This window comes from Dysidea avara, chromosome 3 (assembly GCF_963678975.1).
Source record: "Dysidea avara chromosome 3, odDysAvar1.4, whole genome shotgun sequence".
Taxonomy (NCBI): Eukaryota; Metazoa; Porifera; class Demospongiae; order Dictyoceratida; family Dysideidae; genus Dysidea; species Dysidea avara.
Window position 1 is genome coordinate 47,778,989 of NC_089274.1, and position 24,633 is coordinate 47,803,621.

Genomic DNA, 24,633 nt, shown 5'->3' on the forward strand with positions numbered 1-24,633 from the left:
AATTAATAATAATCCTTGTCCTTGTCACAATGCTGTGCAGTTTTTTTGTAATCACATGATCTCGCTTCTATTTAATGCTTCCTATTATTTGTACACAATCGAGTTATTCAAAGGGAAAGTCCCTTGGATAATCCCATCTCTGTCCATCGACTAGTCGGAAAGAAAGACATTGGTGAAAATAACACGGTTAGTAAGTTATGCTATCTACTGGTAGCTATTCTTGTACAATAATGGAGTAGTTAACTTTAATCCAGCCCACGTCTTTAATTGCTCAGGGTTCTGGGTGGCTGATGGTGGGGCAAAATAGTCTGATGCCAGGGCAATGCCCTGGCTTGCCCAGGTTTGGCTACGCCACTGGGCTGCTGTAAAGCTAGCTAGCTAGTTATGAGTAAAATTGCTTCACAACATTAGTGGTCTAGGTTGAATCTTACTATTCCAGACTACTGCAGAAAGGTTTGAAGCCTAAGCAAAATAATTCCATGGTTATACTAAAACAAATGATAAAATCACTGAAATAATAATTGTTTTTAAAGCACTTAATGCATTTGCAGTTGCTGGAATTTTGAGTGATATCAAGGAGGTTTGGTCTGGAATTTTCTACTGACTGACTGAATGGTTTTTCATTGATTGCAGAGGTCCATCTCATAGTGTTCTTCATTTGCACCACTGTGTACTGGGCTGTGCATAGTTGAAAACAAAGCGCAATGGCCACTTTGCTATTTCAGTAATTGAGAGTTGGGTTACACTTGGATAAAAACAATAAGCCTGGTGCCATTCTTTCTTCAAATGTGGTATGCATGGGTTCACCAGTCAGAACAAGGCTAAAAAAAGTAAAGAAACAAGTACAAGTAAAAATTAGGATTTTAAGCTCAATTAGGAATCAAAGAAATAAAAAGTGGCGAAACAAAGGAGCCAGGTAAAGATACTGTATACTAGCAGTAATCCCTAGGGTATAGACTGAAGTAGGGACTAGTACATCTTCAGTTGTAGGCGACCCAGCTCCCTTGTTTCACTACTTTTTATTTCTTTAGCCTGAATTATAGTCTCACCTGAGCCCCCACCAAATATAGCAGTGCACGAAATGACTGATGTGCATGTTTTTTCCAGTGTAGACTTTTCCAACTTTCTCACTTGTGAGCTCAGTACTACATTAATATAATCATTCAGAGAAGCATTAATAATAATCAGAATTATGGTCCTGCATACCCAAGGGAGAATGGTGTGGCATTATATTGATAGGTCCATACGGATTTATAGATTGTGTCAAACTGAAAATTCTAATTTTATTCTTAAGCCGGTCATGAATTTAGAAATAGCTATAAAGATTGAAGGAAAGCAAACTGCCTGCGCCCGCAAGTATTTCAGGCAAAGTCAATGAAATGGAAAACAATGAATCTACTTGGAGTGCATGGCCTTAGCTTACAGCACTGCACTGTGATGTATATACAACTTACTATTTTGCTGTGACTGGTTACTGGTAATAGACGTCGGAACACTACCACGTTGACTGTCTACAGGTGCACTACGAATCTTCTCCAACAGCTGATCTATTGAATTTTGGCTCCCTTCAAACTTCAGCTTGCATGGAACATCGAAACCTCCCCTCTCTAAATCCAAAGAATATTGCCTATGACCCGTGATGATACAGCGTATCACCCCCCTCTTCTGATAAAAACATTGCAGGGCATTGATATTGTATGTGGTACATGACCAACCACATTGCTGCCACGTATGACGGCTACAGCGTGCAGGTCATGAATGTTTCCAACCTCTCTTCTGCACGTCAATTCCTCTCAGGCTATCTCGGGTGTCCATATATCCTTATATACATGATGACCACAAACCATAGAGTTTATATAATGATCTGAACGATCCGTTGAAGTGTCAGTTGCCATTTTCGAAAATAAAAACTTTCAAATTATAGCTAGTTAGCTAAATCAGCCAGTTTTTGAAAATAAAAGTTTTGAATTATGGATTAAGAACAGTTTTTCGAAATTTTTACTTTCGGAAATTTCCAGCTATACGGTATATGATAAATGTGACCAGATTTTACAGAACCGATCCAAATTGCACATCAGGCAAAATCAAACTAACACCACCAGTGGATTAGAGCTACACTATTGTACTACTAGTTCTGACCCTCAGTACTACTCAAATTGGTTTTAACAGATGTCTTTTCAGGGTTGTGTGGAGAGCCCGAATGGCAGTTTCTAGTCTTGTGAAGGGTCTGGCTTGGAAAGAATCAGTGGTTTACTGGTGGATGGCTTGATAATGTTGGCCAAACATGATTTACTGCATATTGGAGCCAGCATGGCCCTGTAATTTTGTGTCTGGACTTCAATTGTGGTCTGCCTCCATTTTGAAGTCTATCTCTAGCCCACCCCACCCCACCACCCCCACCCTCCTCCCCTTGTGTACTCTCATGATACTACTTCACTAATCCAACTGCTCAGATTTTCTATCTTATGTGGTAAGAAACTCTATAAGCAGCTACAAGTACTGGAAGTGGTCTGAAAGATAATAGATTGATGAATTTCTTGTTAGTGTAAATTTCATATGCATGCTTGCTATCCTTGGCAAGTTATGCTGACTTGAATTCTTCTTGACAAGTTATGCTGACTTGATCTCAAAACTTCTAATGTGCAATTTGGATCCTTTTCCCAAAATCCAGTCACATATGGCAAGTGCATTGCAAGTGCAAGACAAGTATGAAGCTACTCACAAGTTTCATCTCAAGAGCATAAATCACTTACCGCTCTCAATTTTCTCTTGAGTGCCAAGTGAGAGTATTTGAATGGCTAGTATCAAGTAGCAAGTAAATGTGACATTGCATTTGAGCACGTACTGTATGATCAATTGAATATCATTAAGTACGATAGTACTTAATAAGTAGGGATTGGTTAGAAATCAAGTGGCTTTCATAATTTTTTACATTTTTTGTAATTTTTTGTACCCAAAAAACCACCTGGAATGCATTAGTACTGCTGTAATGATGCTGTAGCTTTATTAAATGAAGTGAAAAGTCGAATGTTTTGATGTACAGTGAGTTTTAAAATTTTTGAAATTCACCTGGATTTCGTCTGCCTGACTGCCTGCTGTAAGACCCAGTTGCGCTAGGTGTACAGCTCCAGAAATTTCAGACAGCCAAGGTAATGACGGTGGATTCACGAATCTGTTGTTCTGATGCACCATCTGTTGTTGTTCCGATGCACCTGTCCACTGCACCATGCTGTTTGCTTTCATCATTCATTCGCTTCTTTGTTCTTCTTGAAGGATAAGTTATGATATAGTAAGACACTCCAAACTGGAATCTTCGAAGTATAAACATATGAGGAGGAGGTGTTAGAATGACGTAATGAAAACCGAGGTGGGAGCCGAGGTTTTTATTGCATCATTCTAACACCGACTCCGAGGATGTCTATACTTCAAAGGTGCTAGTTTGGAATGTCTTACTGTTTTAGAAAATGGTCTGCCAGCAGTGAAAAGGATATCGTAGCTATGCCTCATGTGACGGTGTCACGTACAAGGCTGCATGGGAAGGCTAACTTACTTTCAAGGCTTAGGGACTGAAATGGCACTTTTATTGGCGTCACCGTGCCTCATGTAAACGAAGTGAAAGTGGAGAAAGACAGCTAGCAGAATTACTGTATAATGGCGCTGGCTTGTTGTGTCACACAGCAATGCAGCCAATTTTCTAGGAAATTAAGACACCAATACCTACCTTGGCAGTACTCCAGTTAACCTTCCAGCACCAGAATAGGGTGGTGAAGAACATGATGGTTTGGTTGTGCTATTGTTTTGTTGACAATATTTCAGTGGTTAACAATAAATTCTTGGTGTGGATAACTAATTAACTAACGTGGTTAGCCACGAGTCTCTTAGCACTAAGAGACTTGTGGTGGAGTCTCTTCGTGATTAAGAAACTTCTACATGTTTTAATCAAACTTCAAGGCATTGCTAACATACCATTTTCTAATTAATAGTTGCAGCACTTAATAGTTGCGGCGCGCGCCACAACTCAAACATGTGATTGTATGTGTGCGTAAGACGAGTGTGAACGGGTGTAGTAGCCAAAGAGTTGTCTCTAGCATTTATTAATGCTGGGTAGTCGTTTTATAGTCTTACCAGTTTAGTTTTAAGTAGTCATCTAATCTTGTTTCCTTACTTTTTATTGCGTGGATCATTTCTCATTTCAGCTGTATGTTTCCTTACTTTTTGTAGCATGTATAATTATTATATAATCAAAAACAGCCAAGCTGTCAAAAAAGGTGCGGCCCCCAAAAAGGCCATGGTGAAAAAAGATGTGAAATCCAAGGTGGCGGCCAAGAAATGGCTGTGATGGTAGGTTAATGGTTACATTTTAATAACAACAATTCAGGTGAATTTGGTGCCAAGACCAAGCGGCACAAAATTCACCTGAATTGCCGTTATTAAAATGTAACCATTAACCTACCATCACAGCCATTTATTGGCCGCCACCTTGGATTTCACATCTTTTTTCACCATGGCCTTTATGGGGGCCGCACCTTTTTTGACAGCTTGGCTGTTTTTGATTAGATATCACTTCTTTTTGTATTTGTATACTGCAAAGCCGGCCTATGGCTGGCTTTGGGGCTTTTTTAACCCATGTGTTTTTTTCTTTACCACAGGAAGAAGAAAAGAACTTAAAGAAGAATTTTAGTACTTCAATTATTTTTGATTTTATTAGTAATTATACAAATTATATACATATATTTATTACATGCTCATTATTCCCCACAGGATTTTTTTTGCAGCTGATCTCTCTACTGGGTGACTTGAAATGTAGCTGAACTATATACAGGATGGTTTCTTTGTAGCTGAACTCTCTGTAACAGGTGATTTGTTTGCAGCTAAACTCTCTACATGGTGGTGTCTTTATAGCCGAACTCTCTACATGATGGTTTCTTTGTAGCTGAACTCTCTATAAGCTGACTTCGTCTAGCTGAACTCTCTACAGGGTGATTTTTTTGTAGCTGAACTCTCTGCAGGGTGATTTGTTTGCAGCTGAACTCTCTACATGATGGTTTCTTTGTAGCTGAACTCTCTACAAGGTGACTTCGTCCAGTTGATCTCTCTACGGGGTGATTTGTTTCTAGCTGAACTCTCTACATTTGAATTGTTTGCAGCTAAACTCTCTACATGGTGGTTTCTTTGTAGCTGAACTCTCTACAAGGTAACTTCTTCTCTACAGGGTGATATGTTGTAGTTGAATTCTCTACTAGGTGGTTTGTATGAGGCTGAACTCTCTACATGGCGGTTTCTTTGTAGCTGAACTCTCTACAGAGTGATTTGTTTGCAGCTGAACTCTCTACATGATGGTTTCTTTGTAACTGAACACTCTACAAGGTGACTTCTTCTAGCATGATTTTTCTACAGGATGAATTGTTGTAGCTGAACTATCTACAAGGTAATTTCTTCTAGCTGATCTCTATACAGGGTGATTTGTTTGTAGTTGAATTCTGTACAGGTGGTTTCTTTGTAGCTGAACTCTGTACATGATGGTTTCTTTGTAGCTAAACTCTTTACAAGGTGACTTCTTCTAGCTGAACTCTCTACGGGGTAATTTCTTTGTAGCTGAACTCTCTATATGATGGTTTCTTTGTAAATGAACTCTCTACAAGGTGAATTCTTCTACCTGATCTCTCTACAAGGTGATTTGTTTGTAACTGAACTCTGTACAAGTGCGTTTTTGTGGGTGATCTCACTGCAGGTTGATTTGTTTGTAGCTGAACTCACTAAAGGGTGATTTTGCTTGTAGCTGAACTCCTTGCATTGTATCTAGTTTCTAGCTGATCTCTCTACAGGGTGATTTGTTTGTAGCTGATCTCTCTACAAGTTGATTTGTGTGTAGCTGATCTCTCTGCAGGTTGATTAATTTGCAGCCGACCTCTCTACAAGGTAATTTGTTTGTAGCTGAACTGTCTATAAAGTGATTTATTTGTAGCTGATCTCTCTGCAGGTTGATTTGTTTTAGCTGAACTCTCTACAGGGTGATTTACTTGTAACTGAACTCCTTACATTGTGACTAGCTTCTAGCTGATCTCTCTACAGGGTGATTTGTTTATAGCTGATCTCTCTACAAGTTGATTTGTGTGTAGCTGATCTTTCTACTGGTTGATTTGTTTGTAGCCGATCTCTCTACAGGGTAATTTGTTTGTAGCTGAACTCTGTACAAGGTACTTTTTTGTAGGTGATCTCACTGCAGGTTGATTTGTTTGTAGCTGAACTCACTAAAGGGTGATTTGCTTGTAGCTGAACTCCTTACATTGTGTCGAGTTTCTAGCTGATCTCTCTACAGAGTGATTTGTTTGTAGCTGAACTCTCTATAAGGTGATTTATTTGTAGCTGAACTCCTTACATTGTGTGTAGTTTCTAGCTGATCTCTCTACAGGGTGATTTGTTTGTAATTGATCTCTCTACAAGTTGATTTGTGTGTAGCTGATCTCTCTGTAGGTTGATTTGTTTGTAACCGATCTCTCTATAGGGTAATTTGTTTGTAGCTGAACTCTCTATAAGGTGATTTATTTGTAGTTGATCTCTCTGCAGGTTGATTTGTTTTAGCTGAACTCTCTACAGGCTGATTTGTTTGTAGCCGATCTCTCTACAGGGTAATTTGTTTGTAGCTGAACTCTCTACAAGTTGATTTGTGTGTAGCTGATCTCTCTGCAGGTTGATTTGTTTGTAGCCGATCTCTCTACAGGGCAATTTGTTTGTAGCTGATCTCTCTACAGGGTGATTTTTTTGTAGCTGACCTCTCTTCAGGGTGATTTGTTTCTTGCTGATCTCTCTACAGGGTGATTTTTTGTAGCTGACCTCTCTTCAGGGTGATTTGTTTCTAGCTGTTTGCTCTACAGGTTGATTTGTTTGTAGATGAACTCTCTACAGGGTAATTTGCTTGTAGCTGAACTCCTTACTTTGTGTCTAGTTTGTAGCTGATCTCTCTACAGGGTGATTTGTTTGTAGCTGAACTCCTTACATTGTGTGTAGTTTCTAGCTGATCTCTCTACAGGGTGATTTGTTTGTAGCTGATCTCTCTACAAGTTGATTTGTGTGTATATAGCTGATCTCTCTGCAGGTTGATTTGTTTGTAGCCGATCTCTCTACAGGTAATCTGTTTGTAGCTGAACTCTCTATAAGGTGATTTGTTTGTAGCTGACCTCTCTGCAGGTTGATTTGTTTTAGCTGAACTCTCTACAGGGTGATTGCTTGTAGCTGAACTCCTTACATTGTGTCTAGTTTCTAGCTGATGTCTCTACAGGGTGATTTTTTGTAGCTGAACTCTCTTCAGGGTGGTTTGTTTCTAGCTGATCTCTCTACAGGTAGATTTGTGTTGATTTGTTCATTGCTGATCGCTCTAAAGGTAATAGATTTGTTGCAGTTGAACACCCTGCAAAGTGTTTTGTTTGTAGCTGATCACTCTAAAGGGTAATTTGTTTGTAGCTGAACTCTCTCCACAGTGACTTGTGTGTAGCAGAATTCTGTGTAACTGAATTCTCTAGAGAGTGACTTAATTGTAGCTGAATTCTCTACACAGTGCATGACTTGTTTATAGCTGAACTTTCTTCAGTGTGACTTGTAATGTTCTGAATCTCTATAGTGGTATATTTGCTTAACTCTCCACATGGTGACTGTCTTCTTGCTGAACTGTCTATAAGATTAACTGTTTGCAGCTGAACTCCCTACAGAATAACTTGTGATGTAATAAAATTCTATAATGGAGTAGATAAATTAGCCGAATGCTCTATTAGGGTGACTGTTCTATTAGAGTATCTCGATCTCGCATTTGCTACACGGAGTTGGCTTTCGAATCATAACTCAGTGGTTTGTAATCCGATTCTTCTGTACTACTGCAAGGACTTTCTATGAAGATTATTCCAGCTATACACCGATTTTCAGCTCATTGCTCTAAGCGGTTTGCCTAGTAGGCGTGAAAACTAATACTTTTTTATTCATAAAAATCGATCGCGTAATTGTGACACAGGTTGGGTTTTGTGTCATATCTCCGTGGTCTTTATCTCGATTCCTTTCAAACCACCAAAAGGCACTCCTACGATGGTTACTCCATCTACATAGCAATTTTCAACTCATTCCATGAAGCGGTTTACCCTGTAGGCGTGACAACAAATCGATCTTGTTTTACGCGAATAATCGGTCATAACTCCTGAACCATTCATCAGATTTGTACCAAATTTGATGCTACGATTCGCCTTTGGACTCCCTTTCTGTGTGCCAAATTTCAAGGCGATCGGAGTACGCGTTTGCGTGTTATAGCAATTTTTGCAAGTGTGCGAAAAGACGAAGAAGAAGAAAAAAAAACGAAACTTTGGCAGCTCGTATCTCGGAAATGGCTGGAGCGATTTCCTTCAAAATTGGAATGTAGACTCCCTTGGCTGGCGGGCAACTGTGTAGCAAATTTGGTTCCAATCAGATAAGTGATCACCGAGATACAAAGGTGTGAAAATGACGTTTTCGTTCTTCCTGTCAATATACTCACGGTGTGGCGCGCCGGCTTCTTGGGCCGCACGACACACTACCGTGTGTCTTGATATCAACCCCTACTTCCTTTTAAACTTTAAATTTTTTTAATAGCTAGTTTGTTTACTTTTTATGTCTAGCTATTATACCTTTTGTTTTCCACATAGTATAAATATCACTTGAAGCAGCTATCTTTTACCTTCGTACGCAATAAGCACCTCTAAAATAATTATCGTTTTGTATTTTAAAGCTATTACAGCAACTGTTAAGGCTTCAGCTGCATTTCTAATGACCTAAATGTTGATGATTTAACAATAAAACATCGCTGGAGAGTCCATGCACCATTAAGAGTAGAACCCTCGCTTTTAGAAGTCTGGATCCCGAGGTGGATCTGCCCCTTAAGGCATTATTAGCTAATGCCTACTTTTGGCTAGCATCTTGAAATGAGACCATCAAATTAGCCAAAAGTAGGGATTAAAGTGTGTCTCAATTTTAACAAGTAGTTATCTAATCTTGTTTCCTTACTCTTTATTGCATGGATTGTTTCTCATTTCAACTTTATCATTTTTGTGCTTGTTTCCTTAGCATGTATAATTATTATATCAATCCCTACTTCCTTTTTAATTTAAATTTTTTAATAGCTAGTACATAAAACATGTGTAAAAGGTACATTTCACAAATTGGGTCACAAATACACATTGTGTTCAAACAGACAACTTTGTAAAATCCGGTTACAGGTCATAGCTTATTCCCAGCAGCATAAACCCAAAGTTTGACAATGTAGCTACAGTTACATGTACATTACTTGTATGCTAACCTCTCTCACAACTCCATCCTCCTCCACTAGTCATCCACATTACTGATGATCCATCACTCAACACATCACACACATAAGATGCGTTTCCACTACCATTAAAGCCTTCTTCACACTTCAGATCACATATTGACTGATATGTGCTACTACAAGACTCAGCCAACATGCTGTTCATTGGTAGAGAGGATGAGGGACACTCCATGATGGTACAGGACACTGGTGATCCACTCCAATTACCATTAGACTGACATGTTCTCTGAGGACTACCAGTTAGCTCATAACCAGTGTTACATGTGAAACTACAAGTGTCTTCATAGGAAGGAACACCATCATCTCCCAATGAACAATTCATTATCCCATCAATAGGATTGTTTAACACAGTGCAGTTCACTACATAGATCAAATTATAGTTAAACCTCACCAAGAGTAGGATATCATTGCTATCAACCTGAGGCCAAAGCCAAAACCGAGGTGTTGATAATTGATATCCTATGAGTGAAGGTGTGTTTTAACTGGCTTCTGTCCCACACTTTGAAGCACTTAACTTCATAAACAATGTGACAATTGCTAAATTGAAGTGTTGATAATGTGTTATGACATGCCACTTTGAAGCATTTGACTTCATAAAGAACTACAATGAGGCTAGTAAAGTTGTATACAGTTTTAATTTTGATGTGCTCACAGTTTTATGATATGGCTTCATATTTCCTTTGATCCCAATGAATGTGTAAATCAATTTGTCTTTCATACTTAAGTATTCTCACATACTGGGGTTTAACTTCCATTCCCAGGGTTTAACTACCACACCCTCCTACTTTTTTACTTTGGTGTAGGATTTCAGTGCATGGGACAGAACTACCCATAAACACTGTAGTATAAGCTTACCTCTCTGACAAGATGTACTACCTCTCCATCCTACACTATTACCCACACCAGTCACATCACATGTGTAGGATCCTCCTCCTCCAGTGTAGCCATCAACACAGACAGTAGTACATGTTGACTGGTACTGTGTGTCACATGGTAACTGTAGTTGTGAGTTATCAAGAGGTGGTGATGTGGAACAATTTAATACTGCACATATTGGATCTCCTCTACTCCAACTTTGATTAGCTAAACAAGTCCCATTATTAGATCCTTGTAATTCATAACCTCCATTGCAGGAAAATGTACAAGTTTCCTCAAAGACAACAGTTGTAGATTCATTTGGGCACCGGAGAATTCCGTTAGTAAAAGACAGACATTGAACTATACAATATAAAGTATACACATGTACTATAAACATTTGAATGACTTTTATGACCACACACTAACATGGCTGACATGTTAAATCTACATCACTTATTGGCTAGTGTTGTTTTAGTTAACCAAAGCTAAAACTAAAAGTGATTTTAGTTGAGGCTTTTACTTTTTGTTATTTGAGGCAAAGACTAAAACTATAACTAAAAGTGCCTCAATTTTTACATTGAAACTTATACTAAAACTAAAAATATTACTAAATCTTTACAAATAACTGAAACTAAAACTAAAAGTACAACTATAAAACTTGTTGCTAGTTTAAAACTAAAAGTACTTTGCTATGGTATAATATATCTAATCCAAAACAGCCAAGCTGTAAAAAATGAGTGCGGCCCTGAGAAAGGCTATGGTGAAAAAAGATGTGAAATCCAAGGTGGCGGCCAAGAAATGGCTGTGATGGTAGGTTAATGGTAAAAATTTTAATAATGACAATTCAGGTGAATTTGGTGCCGCTAGGTCTTGGCACAAAATTCACCTGAATTGTCATTATTAAAATTTTTACCATTAACCTACCATCACAGCCATTTCTTGGCCGCCACCTTGGATTTCACATCTTTTTTCACCATAGCCTTTCTCAGGGCCACACTAATTTTTTACAGCTTGGCTATTATTGATTAAATTTCACTTCTTTTTGTATAGACCAAAGCTGGCCTATGGCCAGCTTTGGGGCTTTTTAAACCTATCTTTTTTTCTTTACCACAGGAAGAAGAAAAAGATGAAGATGTTAAATACTTTAAATATTTCTGATTTTATCAGTAAATGTGCAAATTATACATAATACATATATTTATTACATATCAATTATTCCCTATGGATAACTTGCTTGCAGCTGATCTCTCTACTGGGTGACTTGATATGTAGCCGATCTCTATACAGGGTAACTTGTTTACACAGTAGCTGAACTCTCTACAGGGTGACTAGCTTGTTTGTAGCTGAACTCTCTACATGTTGGATTCTTTGTAGCTGAATTCTCTTCTGGGTGATTTGTTTGCAGCTGAACTCTCTACATGGTGGTTTCTTTGTAGCTGAACTCTCTACAAGGTGACTTCTTCTAGCTGAACTCTCTACACGGTGATCTTTTCATAGTTGAACTCTCTACAGGGTGATTTGTTTGTAGCTGAACTCTCTACATGTTGGTTTCTTTGTAGCTGAACTCTCTACATGTTGGTTTCTTTGTAGCTGAATTCTCTTCAGGGTGATTTGTTTGCATCTGAACTCTCTACATGATGGTTTCTTTGTAGCTGAACTCTCTACAAGGCGACTTCTTCTAACTGAACTCTCTACAGGGTGATCTTTTCGTAGCTGAACTCTCTACAAGGTGATTTGTTTGCAGCTGAACTCTCTACATGATGGTTTCTTTTTAGCTGAACTCTCTAAAAGGTAACTTCTTCTAGCTGATCTCTCTACAGAGTAATTTGTTTGCAACTGAACTCTTTACATGATGGTTTCTTTGTAGCTGAACTCTCTACAAGGTAACTTCTTCTAGCTGATCTCTCTACAGGGTAACGTTTTTGTAGCTGATCTCTCTACAGGATGATTTGTTTCTAGCTGAACTCTCTACAGGGTGATCTATTCATAGCTGAACTTTTTACTGGGTGATTTTGTTTGCAGCTGGTCTCTCTACATGATGGTTTCTTTGTAGCTGAACTCTCTACAAGGTAACTTCTTCTAGCTGAACTCTCTACAGGGTGATCTTTTCATAGCTGAACTCTCTACAGGATGATTTGTTTGCTGCTGAACTCTCTACATGATGGTTTCTTTGTAGCTGAACTCTCTGCAGGGTGATTTGTTTGTAGCTGAATTCTCTACAGGGTGATTTGTTTGTAGCTGAACTCTCTACAGAATGGTTTCTTTGTAGCTGAACTCTGTGCAAGGTGATTTCTTCTAGCTGATTTCTCTACAAAGGGACTTCTTCTAGCTGATCTCTCTACCGGGTGACTTGTGTCTAGCTGAACTCTCTACAGGGTGATTTGTTTGTAACTGAACTCTCTACAGGATGGTTTCTTTGTAGCTGAACTCTCTACATGGTGATTTGTTTCTAGCTGAATTCTCTACAGGGTGATCAGTTCACAGTTGAACCCTCTACAAGGTGGCTTCTTCTAGCTGATCTCTCTACAGTGTGATTTGTTTGTAGCTGAACTCTCTACAGGGTGACGTTTTCTAGCTGAGTTCACTCTTGTTTCTAGCTGATCTCTCTAAGAGTAACTTGTTATAATTAGTAAAGCTGAACTCTTTACAGGGTGGATTTTGATTGTTAAACTCTCTGCATGAACACTCGTTTGTAGCAGAATTCTCTACAAAGTGAATTGTTTGTAGTTGAACTCTCTACAGGGTGCATGACTTGTTGATAGCTGAACTCTCTTCACTGTGACTTGTAAAAATTATACAGCAATATAATTATTTGTAGCTGAACTCTCTACAGGGTGACTTGCTTGTAGCTGAACAGTCTACAATATTAACTGGTTGCTGCTGAACTCCCTACAGCATAACTTGCAATGTAATAGAAATCTATAATGGAGTAAGTCATGAACTAGCTGAATGCTCTATTAGGGTGACTGTTCTATTAGAGTATCTCGATCTCGAATTTGCTACACGGAGTTGGCTTTGGAATCATAACTCAGTGGTTTGTAATCCGATTCTTCTGTACTACTGCAAGGACCTTCTACAATGACTATTCCAGCTACATACCTATTTTCAGCTCACTGCTCTATGCAGTTTGTCTGGTAGGCGTGAAAATTATTGGTATTTTTATTCAAAGTGGATATAGTACCGGCACTGGTTACGAACGTGAATGGCTATTTTACCGGCACAAGTCCATCATTTGCTGGACTATCAAACAAACCAGTTTTGTCTAGGCGAGCTAGAGTTGGTACGCGTCCAATATGTCCCAAGCATTTGACTTTAGGGCACGCGTCTAGTAGGTTGCCCCGAGCATTCAACTTTAGGGGACGCGAAAAGTAGTTCCTTAGCGTTAGGAGTAGGCTAGGGTTCAGCTTTGGTTTCTTCTTCACTCTTGTTATATATAGAAGTCGCTTCAGTCGGATGTTTATAAGGTAGAAACTAAAGGAGATGAGTAGCTGCAGCACCGGTGGTCATATCAAAACTTGTGTAAGATATTCCGGATTTCCGAATGGGTTACGCCCGTTTCGTATAAAATAACACCGTCCTCTAAACAAGGCGCCATAACTTCCACGTACTTTGGTTGACGGACACGAAGTTTGGTTTATCAGATTCTTGATGAAAGGTGATTCGATTCATGTGTAAGTTCTTTGTGTAGTAACGAAGGGGAAGCTAGAAAGGAGCCTTGTACCGCAAAATTTACATGTTCAGAATGCCCGTAAAAACACGTGTTTTTAAACATACGTACTTCTATAACCTAACCTGTTTAACAATTTGTACGGTCGGAGTCTTATTAAGCATCCTTCGCTGCGTAGAATGATACCAAATTTAGCGAATTTGGTTGAGGATAATAACTTGTAAATTGGGATTTTCCCGGCGAGATAATTTAATTTTCCAATAGGTTAATGTATGGAGCGCGTATTATGTCATCACCAGCAGTAAATAACTGTCGCTATGGCGACATTTTCCCATTTGTACGGTCGGAATTGGATAGAGAAATTCAAGGGCTTTCTTTTATTGTATGGTGTGCTGTAGACATTTTGTCAGTTAAAGGTTGTAAATTAGTGTTTTTGCGTGTAGTGTAAAATACATGTATTTTGTATTGGATAAAAAATGACAAGGAATGATGAGATTTTATGATCAGCCTGTTTTACCAAGTTGAGGTTTCAAAAAGGATATTAAACAGATTTTAGATTTATTTAATGCATAATTCTTAATTTTTAAAGGTTTAACCCAGTGTTTGAAAACTTTTAATGTTGACCACCTGAAAATGCTTGATTTGACAAATCCCATACATATGTTTTGATATGTATAATTGTTACAAACATTGCTTATGAGTACGAATGCCCGGGTTCGAGCCCTTGCTTAGACAACTTTTTTTTTCTCGCTTTCTTAGGTTTTTTGTACAAATTTTTTTTTTTAATGTACATAACATTCTAAGTATTATACCCTCTACTGCCGGCAAAATAGCTGGCAAAACAGTGTAACTGGTGCTCTATATAACCTGCCATTTTTATTCACGAATCTCGATCGCGCAATTGTTACACACCTTCAGTTTCATCCATGATCTTTATTTCGATTGCTTTCAAACCACCAAAAGGCACTCCTACAATGGTTGATCTATCCACAAAACGATTTTCAACTCATTCTATGAAGCGGTTTACTCCGTAGGCGTGACAACAAATCAATCTTGTTTTACGCGAATAATTGGTCATAAATCCTTAACCGTTCATTGGATTTGCACCAAATTTGATACTAGGATTCGCCTTTGGACTGCCTTTCTGTATGCTACATTTCAAGGTGATCGGAGTACGCATTTGCATTTTATAGCAATTTTTGCAAGTGTGCGAAAACACGAAGAAGAAAAATGAAGAAAAAAAACGGAGAAAAAAAACCATAACTTTGGCTGCTCGTATCTCGGAAATGGCTTGAGCGATTTCCTTCAAATTTGGAATGTGGACTCCCCTAGCTGGCGGGAAACTCTGCAGCAAATTTGGTTCCTAAGGTATCATCGAGATACATAGGTGTGAAAATGACATTTTCTTTCTTTCTGTCAATATACCCACGGTGTGGCGCGCTGGCTTCTTGGGCTGCACGACACACTATCGTGTGTCTTGATATAATTATTGTAATAACACTTGAACACATATAGCTAATTATTCACTATATACATAAACTATCAATATGAAAGCAACTAAAAGTGCTTTGCTATGAAGATATCTCCACTTTAATGCTAAAAAGTTGCTGCTGTGATGTTTTCAAGCAGAACGTAGCTAACTTAAACTACTATCACAGAATTTAAATCATATAGTACGGTAGTACTGTATAATTCATTAGAAGTTTGGGTTTTTCTGACCAAAAGATATCACCCAAAAATCAGCTTCATAATACCATACTGGTACCTTGGCAGTATTGGTTAGGTATTACCAAGCTCAAAAGTGCCTCCAATACGACCCTAAATGCTTCCGATAGATCGTTACAAAATTTTAGGAATTTTCTACTAACTAGCTACCTGATGCCTTCAGGCAAGCCAAGAATGGTTAAGGGACTAAGGGTACAGGCTTGATTTCTTCACCATTTAACGTCACTTTGTCCCAAGACATGCCTTTTGGCATACCACAGTATGTACAATACACACACCATGGACTTACCTTTGTTCTAATTTGTGTCCCATTTCTTTTTGCTGACAGTCCCAAGGTATCAATTCACAGTAGCGTGATGTATATGTTTGTAAATCGTATTTAATGTGATGACTTGATTGATTCCAGAGGCGCTTCTAATACTATTCTTCATTTGTAACGCTGTGTAACAGGATGAAAATAGGTGAAAGTAAAGCGTATAATGGCCACTTCACTTTTGAGTCAGTAACAATTTGATAGTTGGGGTTTGCAAAATGTCTGTATTTTTATGGTGACTGGAATGATTGCAGAGGTGCTTCTCCTACCGTTCTTCATTTGTAGCACTGTGTAATGGGCTGAACATAGCAGCATAATGCCCACTTCACTTTTTAGTCAGGCGCATGTTCAGATGAAAATTGCATTACCTCTGGTGCCATCCTTTCTTTTGAAGCAGTATCAGTTATAATAATGTCGCAAAAAGTAAACAAACAAGTTTAAGGAATTTTAAGGATGATTAGTAATCATAGAAAAAAAAGGTAGGAATACAAGGGAGGTCACCTACACCTGCAAATATACTAGTGAACATTTAATCACTAATTCAGTCATGGTTGTAGGCTGAAGTGGGAATTAAATGTTTACTAATATATGTGTAGACAACTTCCCTCTTGTTTCCCTTTCTATGATCCCTAATCAACCTTAACATTCCTAATTTTCCTTAAACTTAATTGTGATAATAGCTCTTTATAGTGAAATCACATGCACTGTGTTCTTTGAAAAAGAATCATGTACATTCATTTTTACAGAACCAAACATGGTGGGTTGAAATATGCATCAAATTACTGAAGGATAGCATGCACTGACTGCTAAATTGGTCTTAATATTTACTGCAATTGTTTTGGCACTTGATCATTTTGATTTTGGTACCTTGGTGCATTGACTTGTGTTTGCCATGCACGTTTATCATGGCACACATTGTGTATCTTGTATTATTTAAGTGCTAATGCTTCCCACAAACAATATAACTATGCTTTTCAATTTGCAGCTGTGTAATTTGTAGCACTTAAATACATGCATGTATACCCACATGGCTTTGGGGTTTAGAATTTTTGGGAAGCAAATATATAAGTTGAATTTTAGTTGTATTGGTGCAATTTTGGCCAGAAAAGCCCAAATGCTCACGATCCCTATTACAGTATATAGTACTATCATAACTGAAACTAAACTCTTGAAATGTAACATCTAAAATTATAACTAAAGTGTATTGAAGATGGAAACTAAAACTAAAACTTCACCTAAAACTATAAAAATCTAGCATCTAAAACTATAAATAAAACGTATTGAAAATGATAACTAATCTAGCATCTAAAACTAAAACTATAACTATAAAATATATTAATGATGGTAACTAAAACTAAAACTTTAACTAAAATGTTTTTCTATCTACAGCTATAACTAAAACTAAAAGTCAAATGCATTACTAAAACAACACTACTATTGGCATCCATTCAACTATGTTTACATCATTTTTTAGACTACACAAATAAGTGACATTGTCTCCACTAAAGCCTTCATTACATCCTAGAGGACACTCAGACAAATATGTGAGGTTACACAATGCAGATAATGGTGATAGCTCTGAATTGTCAGATGACACAATTCTGTTAGCACAATTAAGGAGCACATAAGATGGCAGTCTTCCACTCCAACTTCCAGTGTTCTCACAAGTCCCACTAGTAACGCTTCCTTGCAACATATTCCCAGGATCACATGAGAAGGTACAAGTTTCCTCTTCAAGTCCCATGTTCACTAATCCACTATCACAATCAACTTGTCCATTGGGTGGAGTAGAACACACTACAAATTGTACAAAAATTGCATACCGTATAGCGCAATATTTTGACGGGGGAAATTTTGACGATTTGGATGGATATGGGGTAATGCATTAAATTTTTACCCATCAATTTTTAACTGGTAAGCAAATTTTCTAACGATTATCGTAGAATTTGTTAACAGGTGCGAGACTGAACAGGTGACAACGAAGGTGACAATGTCATTGTTAAAGTATTTTAGTTGGAAGAAGAAGACTACCAGTGTTACTAAGGAGATACTACCTGATCCATCAGGCAGTCTTTCGAAAGAAGTTCCATCGTCAACTATTGCAGCAGCCAATGAAATCGTGGTGACTGTATTGACAGCCAGTAAAAAGAAAGAATATATTAAGCTGACTGATGCCCAGAGATTGTAAGTAGGGAAGAAGGCCAGCGAAATTGGGATAGCTGCCGCTATACGAGTTTACAATGACAAAGTACCAGATCTACTGCTAATGGAACCGACTGTTCGTAGGTTAAAGCATTGATACAATGATGAACTAAGGAAATACACTGAAGAACTAAGGAAAAGATCACGAGATACTGACCCTGACCAGGACCCTGGTGAATTACTCGAGTTACTGTCGAAAAAGAGGAGAAGGCCACTTTTACTTGGGGAAAACTTAGACAGACAGGTCCAAGCTTACCTTAATGCAATTCGTGAATGTGGTGGAGCTGTGAATACATCACTTACAATTGTAATTGGCACAGGTATTGCAATGAGGGATAGCAAGTTTGCCAGCATACACTGCAACGACGACTTCGAGTTATCAAAAGACTGGGCTAAATACCTTATGCAACATATGGGGTTGGTGAAACGTAGAACAAACACTAAAGTAAAAGTGGATGTTAAAAATTTTGAAGAGATAAAGAAGGGGTTTTTGCTAGATGTACATAAAGTTATGGAAATGGATGAGATTCCTCCAGATCTGGTCATAACTTTGATCAAACTGCTGTACACTATGTACCAGTTGATAATTGGACGATGGCAAAGGAAGGTAGCAAACGCGTAGAGATCATAGGGAAGGATGACAAGCACCAAATTACGGCAGTCTTAGGGGGAACGATGAGTGGAGATTGTCTTCCAGTGCAGCTGGTGTACAAAGGGACAACAAAGCGTTGTCTTCCCTCATTGAAGTTTCCAAATGACTGGGACATTAATTACAGCTGTAATCACTGGTGCAATGAGAAAACGATGTTGGATTATGTGCAATTAATGTTTAGTTACGCTACCACTCACCTATTTACGTGCTCTGTTCCTCGGATCTTCATTCTTCACCTCCAGCAATCCATTGATTGAGGAGGGTGTTTGGTAAGTGCCAGGGGGACTCATCTGCCATGGTATATGGCCTAGGCAAGGTTATGTAATTCCAGCGGGGCCAAAGTAGGAAGTACTTTTGGTTTATTGATGCTTGAGTAATGAAAGAGTTTAGAGCAGAGAAGCGTCTCTGTCCTAAACTCTTTACAATAGAGGCCAAACGGGAGAACCTAGTGGATAAGGCAGATATCCTAAGTGAGGCCCCCTGGCTGTCTCAGACTCCTCTAAGGAGAATGGACGAACTGCTTATAGCAGTAGTAGGTGATGTGTTGACCTGCGGGTCACCACTAATTTGTGTCACATGGCTTTAGCCAGATTGTGACAGCATCAACACCTGTGCGCAGGTGCCAGATTGTGCTAGTGAGCTGGTTGGGAGAGCGTCTCCTGGTAGTGATCTGGATGGGAGAGCGTCTCCGGCTAGCAATCTGGTTGGGAGAGCATCTCTAGTTGGCAGTTTGAATGGGAGAGCGTCTCCTAATAATGATCTGGATGGGAGAGCATCTTCAGCTAGTGATCTGGTTGGGAGAGCATCTCCTGGTAGTGATCTGGATGGGAGAGCGTCTCCGGCTAGCAATCTGGTTGGGAGAGCATCTCTAGTTGGCTGTTTGAATGGGAGAGCATCTCCTAATAATGATCTGGATGGGAGAGCATCTTCAGCTAGTAATCTGGTTGGGAGAGCGTCTCCTGATACTGATCTGGATGGGAGAGGCAAACAGCTGTTAGCAACCCAATTTCCTGATGGCACTCTGAACTGGAGGGGCTTGTCTGTGACTGCAGGCAGGATAAAAGAGCATCTCTCCTGACAAAGATTTGAACTGCGAGCGTCCCTCAATAGCAGTCTCTACTTGTGGTAGCAGCTGGCAGGGTGAAGGAATCCAGGCTGGCACAGTGAAGGAATCCAGTCAGACCTACAGCTGAAGAACTCGCAACAAAATGCATATGATAGTACAGTCTTTCATGTAAATGTTTAGAGTACAACAACAACAACAACAACAACAACAACAACATTATGTGTCTACTTAGCTTGCTCCACTGCTTACCAGGGCTGAGCAATACTACCGTTTTAGCGATATATCGCGATGTTTTGAAAGTATCGATATCGCGATATTTTGTTATTAACTATCGTGATACCATGCCTGTACATTACTGTCATTAAAAATCCATTTGTTATGCAGTAGTAGGCTAAGAATTCTTGTAAATGATAAAGTCCACCCATCTGGTTTCCCCTGCAGAGAGGTGTGAACACCATACCAACCTCAAAGCATGTGTTACAATAACTGTTACTGTAAACAAGGATGATAGTGGCTAGTTTGTTATCACCTATAAGGACTTCTTGCAGGAATGCTGAGCAATAAGCTATGTAGCACCAGCTATGATTGACTTATTGGTAAGTATCGTGAACTATTCAGTATCGTGAATAGTGGCTTTAGTATCGATCGTGATACCAAAATGGCAGTATCACTCAGCCCTACTGCTTACACTACATATGTATGTAAGTACCACTATTGACAATGGGATACTGACTAGAATTTTTAACTGCCAACATACTATGCCAATTAACATAGAGTACCTGTGTGTAGTGAAGTTTGTGAACTGTTCAGTGGGTAGGGACAGGGTGGGAAGATTTGTTCCAACAGGTATGAATTACTGCCAACGTGTTCTGCTCACTTTGTTGCGCATGTGCTGTTCTTATTAGAGCCCACTGTTGCATGCTAATATTTTGGGTACTTGCTCAGCCTGCGCTTCACAACATTAACTGTGTTTAATAACTTAAACTTTATTTAATGTTTAGTTACGCTACCACTCACCTATTTACGTGCTCTGTTCCTCGGATCTTCATTCTTCACCTCCAGCAATCCATTGATTGAGGAGGGTGTTTGGTAAGTGCCAGGGGGACTCATCTGCCATGGTATATGGCCTAGGCAAGGTTATGTAATTCCAGCGGGGCCAAAGTAGGAAGTACTTTTGGTTTATTGATGCTTGGGTAATGAAAGAGTTTAGAGCAGAGAAGCGTCTCTGTCCTAAACTCTTTACAATAGAGGCCATAGGTAGGTCATGATATGTATTATGTATATCGTGATCTACCCCCCCAAGCATCAAGGTTGTTTATTTAGATCATGCAATGTGCAGAAATGATGATGGTGGCAACATCTAGTAATATGCAAGATAAGCTATGCTTGCAGCATACAGAAGATGATGATGATGTGCAGGCTGAGCAACGGTGACATACAAAACAAGCAGTGGCAGTGACATACATTGGTATACGGACAAGCAATGGTGACGACATACATATCAAGTGTGACAACGTAAACATTAGGAAGACATAACGTAAACGCAAACTAACATGCAACTAACAACCCAATGGTGTGCCCCGTACCAATTGCCTGGCAAAGTTGTGGAACACATCCTAACCATAGAACTACAGATATATGACGAAGACACTGTATCGTGTACACATTAGAGCAAGCACTGTGTTTTGAAACAATTCCTGTTGAAGATGTATAGGTTGAAGTTTCCTTTAATGACAATAAAATGGACTTTTCTTTGGGACTATTATAAGACTCAAGGGGTATGGTGTGCAAGAAGCTGGCACAACGCCATGAAACTACTATGCAAAGTTCTAATATGTACTTGGCTGCTTTTTAACATACAATTTATGATAACCATGTGTTTGTGTTGTTGTTTTTACAAAGCAACTCTTATTATTTCACATTCTACTGGGGGTGTACCAATAGAGAAATTTCTGAACCGATCCAATATAAAGCGATATACTGAGTCAGAACACCGATACCGACCCAATATAATAAAGTGCAGCTATACATTTAGATTAGAGGAAACTGAGAAACTTTAACTTGCCATAAGATACACTTAGTAAGTAGTTCCAAGTCCTAACAATCACTGCCAATGGTTGATTGCCTGTGGTGGTGTGGCCTCAATTGACAGCCCCAATTAACAGCTCAGGCCGTGAGGCACCCACAAGTTTATTTTTTTTTTTAATTATTATTATTATTTAGTGCGTGCTCCCACCAAGATAAGTCCAAATCACTCTGTATTTTTAATGGCTTGTAGCAGGAGCTCACAAGCGTCGAAGGCGCGAAGGAGCGCGATACTAGTGGTTCCAACATTTGACTAATTACTTAAACCTCAGTCCATGTAGGGCATTCATCCTATATTCACTGCTACTCAGTGGTTTATTGCATCATCACTTTTAAGCTGTTAATTTTCAAAGGAAGCCATGATGAGTCTAAGTACTTGTGTGCTATTTATAAACTAAAAGGGACTGAACAACTCTTAACAGTGAACTAAGTAACCATATGTTTTGTAAGCTCTCTGTGCTGTACTGAGGACCAGAAACAGAGTTGTGTTGAAATAATTCTTTTAATTACCCTACCAGTATTACTGACACTCTATGGCTGCATATTAACTGCTAGCACCTGTTAACATAACCAAGCACAGCCCAGGAAATTACTGCTCTCTTTATAAGGACATGTTTCATTAACAAAAGATAGAACACAGCTATATCCTGAGTGTCACGCTCCCCCGCGCCCACAAGCTTCTGCTTGTAGAGATGGCTGGTTGTTTCAAGCTGTGTTTCTAGTTTATTCATCCCATGGTTACTTTTATTTTATTTTCATTTTTTTAAAAATATATATATATATTTTTTAATAGCTCTCCACTATGATCATTTTTGCATGGTTATAACAAAGAATGTTTGCTATGCGCATATTTCTATGGCTTCTCGTAACGTAGCACTTCTTTTCAAGGATAAAACTACTGTTTCCCCAGCTTTGTTTGCTATATAACAGAGGGTATAATGCGGCTTTACCATGGCAAAGACTATTTCGGTATATTATATTGATTTTGGCAGCTATATTGAGACCAACCGATATTGGCAAAAGACAAAATCGCCATATTGGCCACTGATACGATGTACCGGTACATCCCCACTGATTGTATACAAATATATACAGTGTGTGTGGGGACAGTGTACAAGAATATACTAGTACACCAATTGGTGTTATACTGTTGCTTACCCGATGCAGCATCTTGTTTGAGGCCGTTTCGCGATAGTCCTGGTGTTTGTCCTCGGAGATTCTAATTGATGCCCACCACGTGATTTCCCTGCATTTTTGTTGATTAGGTGGCGTCCGACGAACTGGTTATGGTATGAGGTGGAGCTGTAGTTACTGTTGGTATTGAGTCCAGCGGCGTCGGAGCTGTCCCAGGCGACCGTGACACCGTGCGTGGGCCAAGGTAAGCAACTTGTGGAAACGACCCTGAAGGTGGAAACGACCCTGAAGGTGGAAACGACCCTGAAGGTGGCTACTAGCATTGTAGTATCGCATCTTGTCGCGTCGTCGTCCTGTCCGGAATACTTGTTCCATTAGGCGGCCCTTCCTCCGGCGTGACAAAGCTCTTCGCTTGCTCAATCCAGCAGTCGACCTTCCCAAGGACGACGAGCCTCCCTTTCCTCCGTCGGCGATAACTACGAGTATTCATCTTGAAGATTAAAAGCCACTGTAACTGGCAAGATTTGTTACAACAGGTATGAATTACTGCCAACGTGTTCTGCTCACTTTGTTGTGCATGCGCTGTTCTTATTAGAGCCCACTGTTGCATGCTAATATTTTGGGTACTTGCTCAGCCTGCGCTTCACAACATTAACTGTGTTTAATAACTTAAACTTTATAAAATCCCTTTTCCATACTGTGAAAAAAAGCGGAGCGGATTGGCATTACCTATTGATTACCGTGCTTTGGTTTTGTTTGATAACTTTAATGGACAGTGTACAGAAGAGATCTTAACTCTATTGGATGATAACCACATCAATGTTATTATAATCCCAGCGAACTGTACAGATAGGCTTCAGCCTCTGGACTTGGCTGTCAATAAATCTGTAAAGGATTTTCTTCGAAGTGAATTCCGGGATTGGTATGCGAAGCAAGTTTGCAGTCAATTGGATGAGGACTGTGTTGAGCTCATTGATCTCCGTCTGACCACTATAAAACCTTTAGGGGCTCAGTGGATGGCCAATGCTTTTGACTATATCAAGAGTAAACCGGAGATAATCAAGAATGGATTTTCCTCGGCTGGGATATCACAACAGAAGAAACGTTTGTATATAACACAATTGTTTATTTGTATTTCATTTCATGACAGGGTAGTATAACAATTAATATACAATCGTCATGTTCAATAATTATTATTATTATGCAAGGTAATGGATTTAGTGTAAATGAATGTAGAATACTAATGTGGTTTATGTTTTCGTGCACGAATAAATCTCCTGCACTGGTACAATGGAACTCCTCTTGCATTACCTGGGGTCTGGTTTGCACTTATGTAATTGATATCTAATCCAAAACAGCCAAGCTGTAAAAACAGAGTGCGGCCCTCAAAGCACAAAATTCACCTGAATAGTCGTTATTAAATTTTTTACCATTAACCTACCATCACAGCCATTTCTTGGCCACCACCTTGGATTTCACATCTTTTTTCACCATAGCCTTTTTGAGGGCCGCACTCTTTTTTTACAACTTGGCTGTCTTTGGATTAGATTTCACTTCTTTTTGTATTTGTATACCCCAAAGGCGGCCTATG

General features: G+C 39.1%; 1 protein-coding gene across 1 annotated transcript in view; it reads right to left on the reverse strand.

Annotated features, from left to right (window-relative positions):
* The window catches only part of LOC136251320 (uncharacterized), a 93,963-nt gene that overhangs the window by 19,795 nt on the left and 49,535 nt on the right, over positions 1-24,633 (reverse strand). Inside the window, exons 5-6 of the mRNA XM_066043755.1 lie at positions 10,196-10,558; positions 9,314-9,700 (exon numbers count right to left, since the gene is read on the reverse strand). Of these exons, the coding sequence (XP_065899827.1) occupies positions 9,314-9,700; positions 10,196-10,558 (750 nt within the window). The remainder of the gene's footprint in view (positions 1-9,313; positions 9,701-10,195; positions 10,559-24,633) is intronic.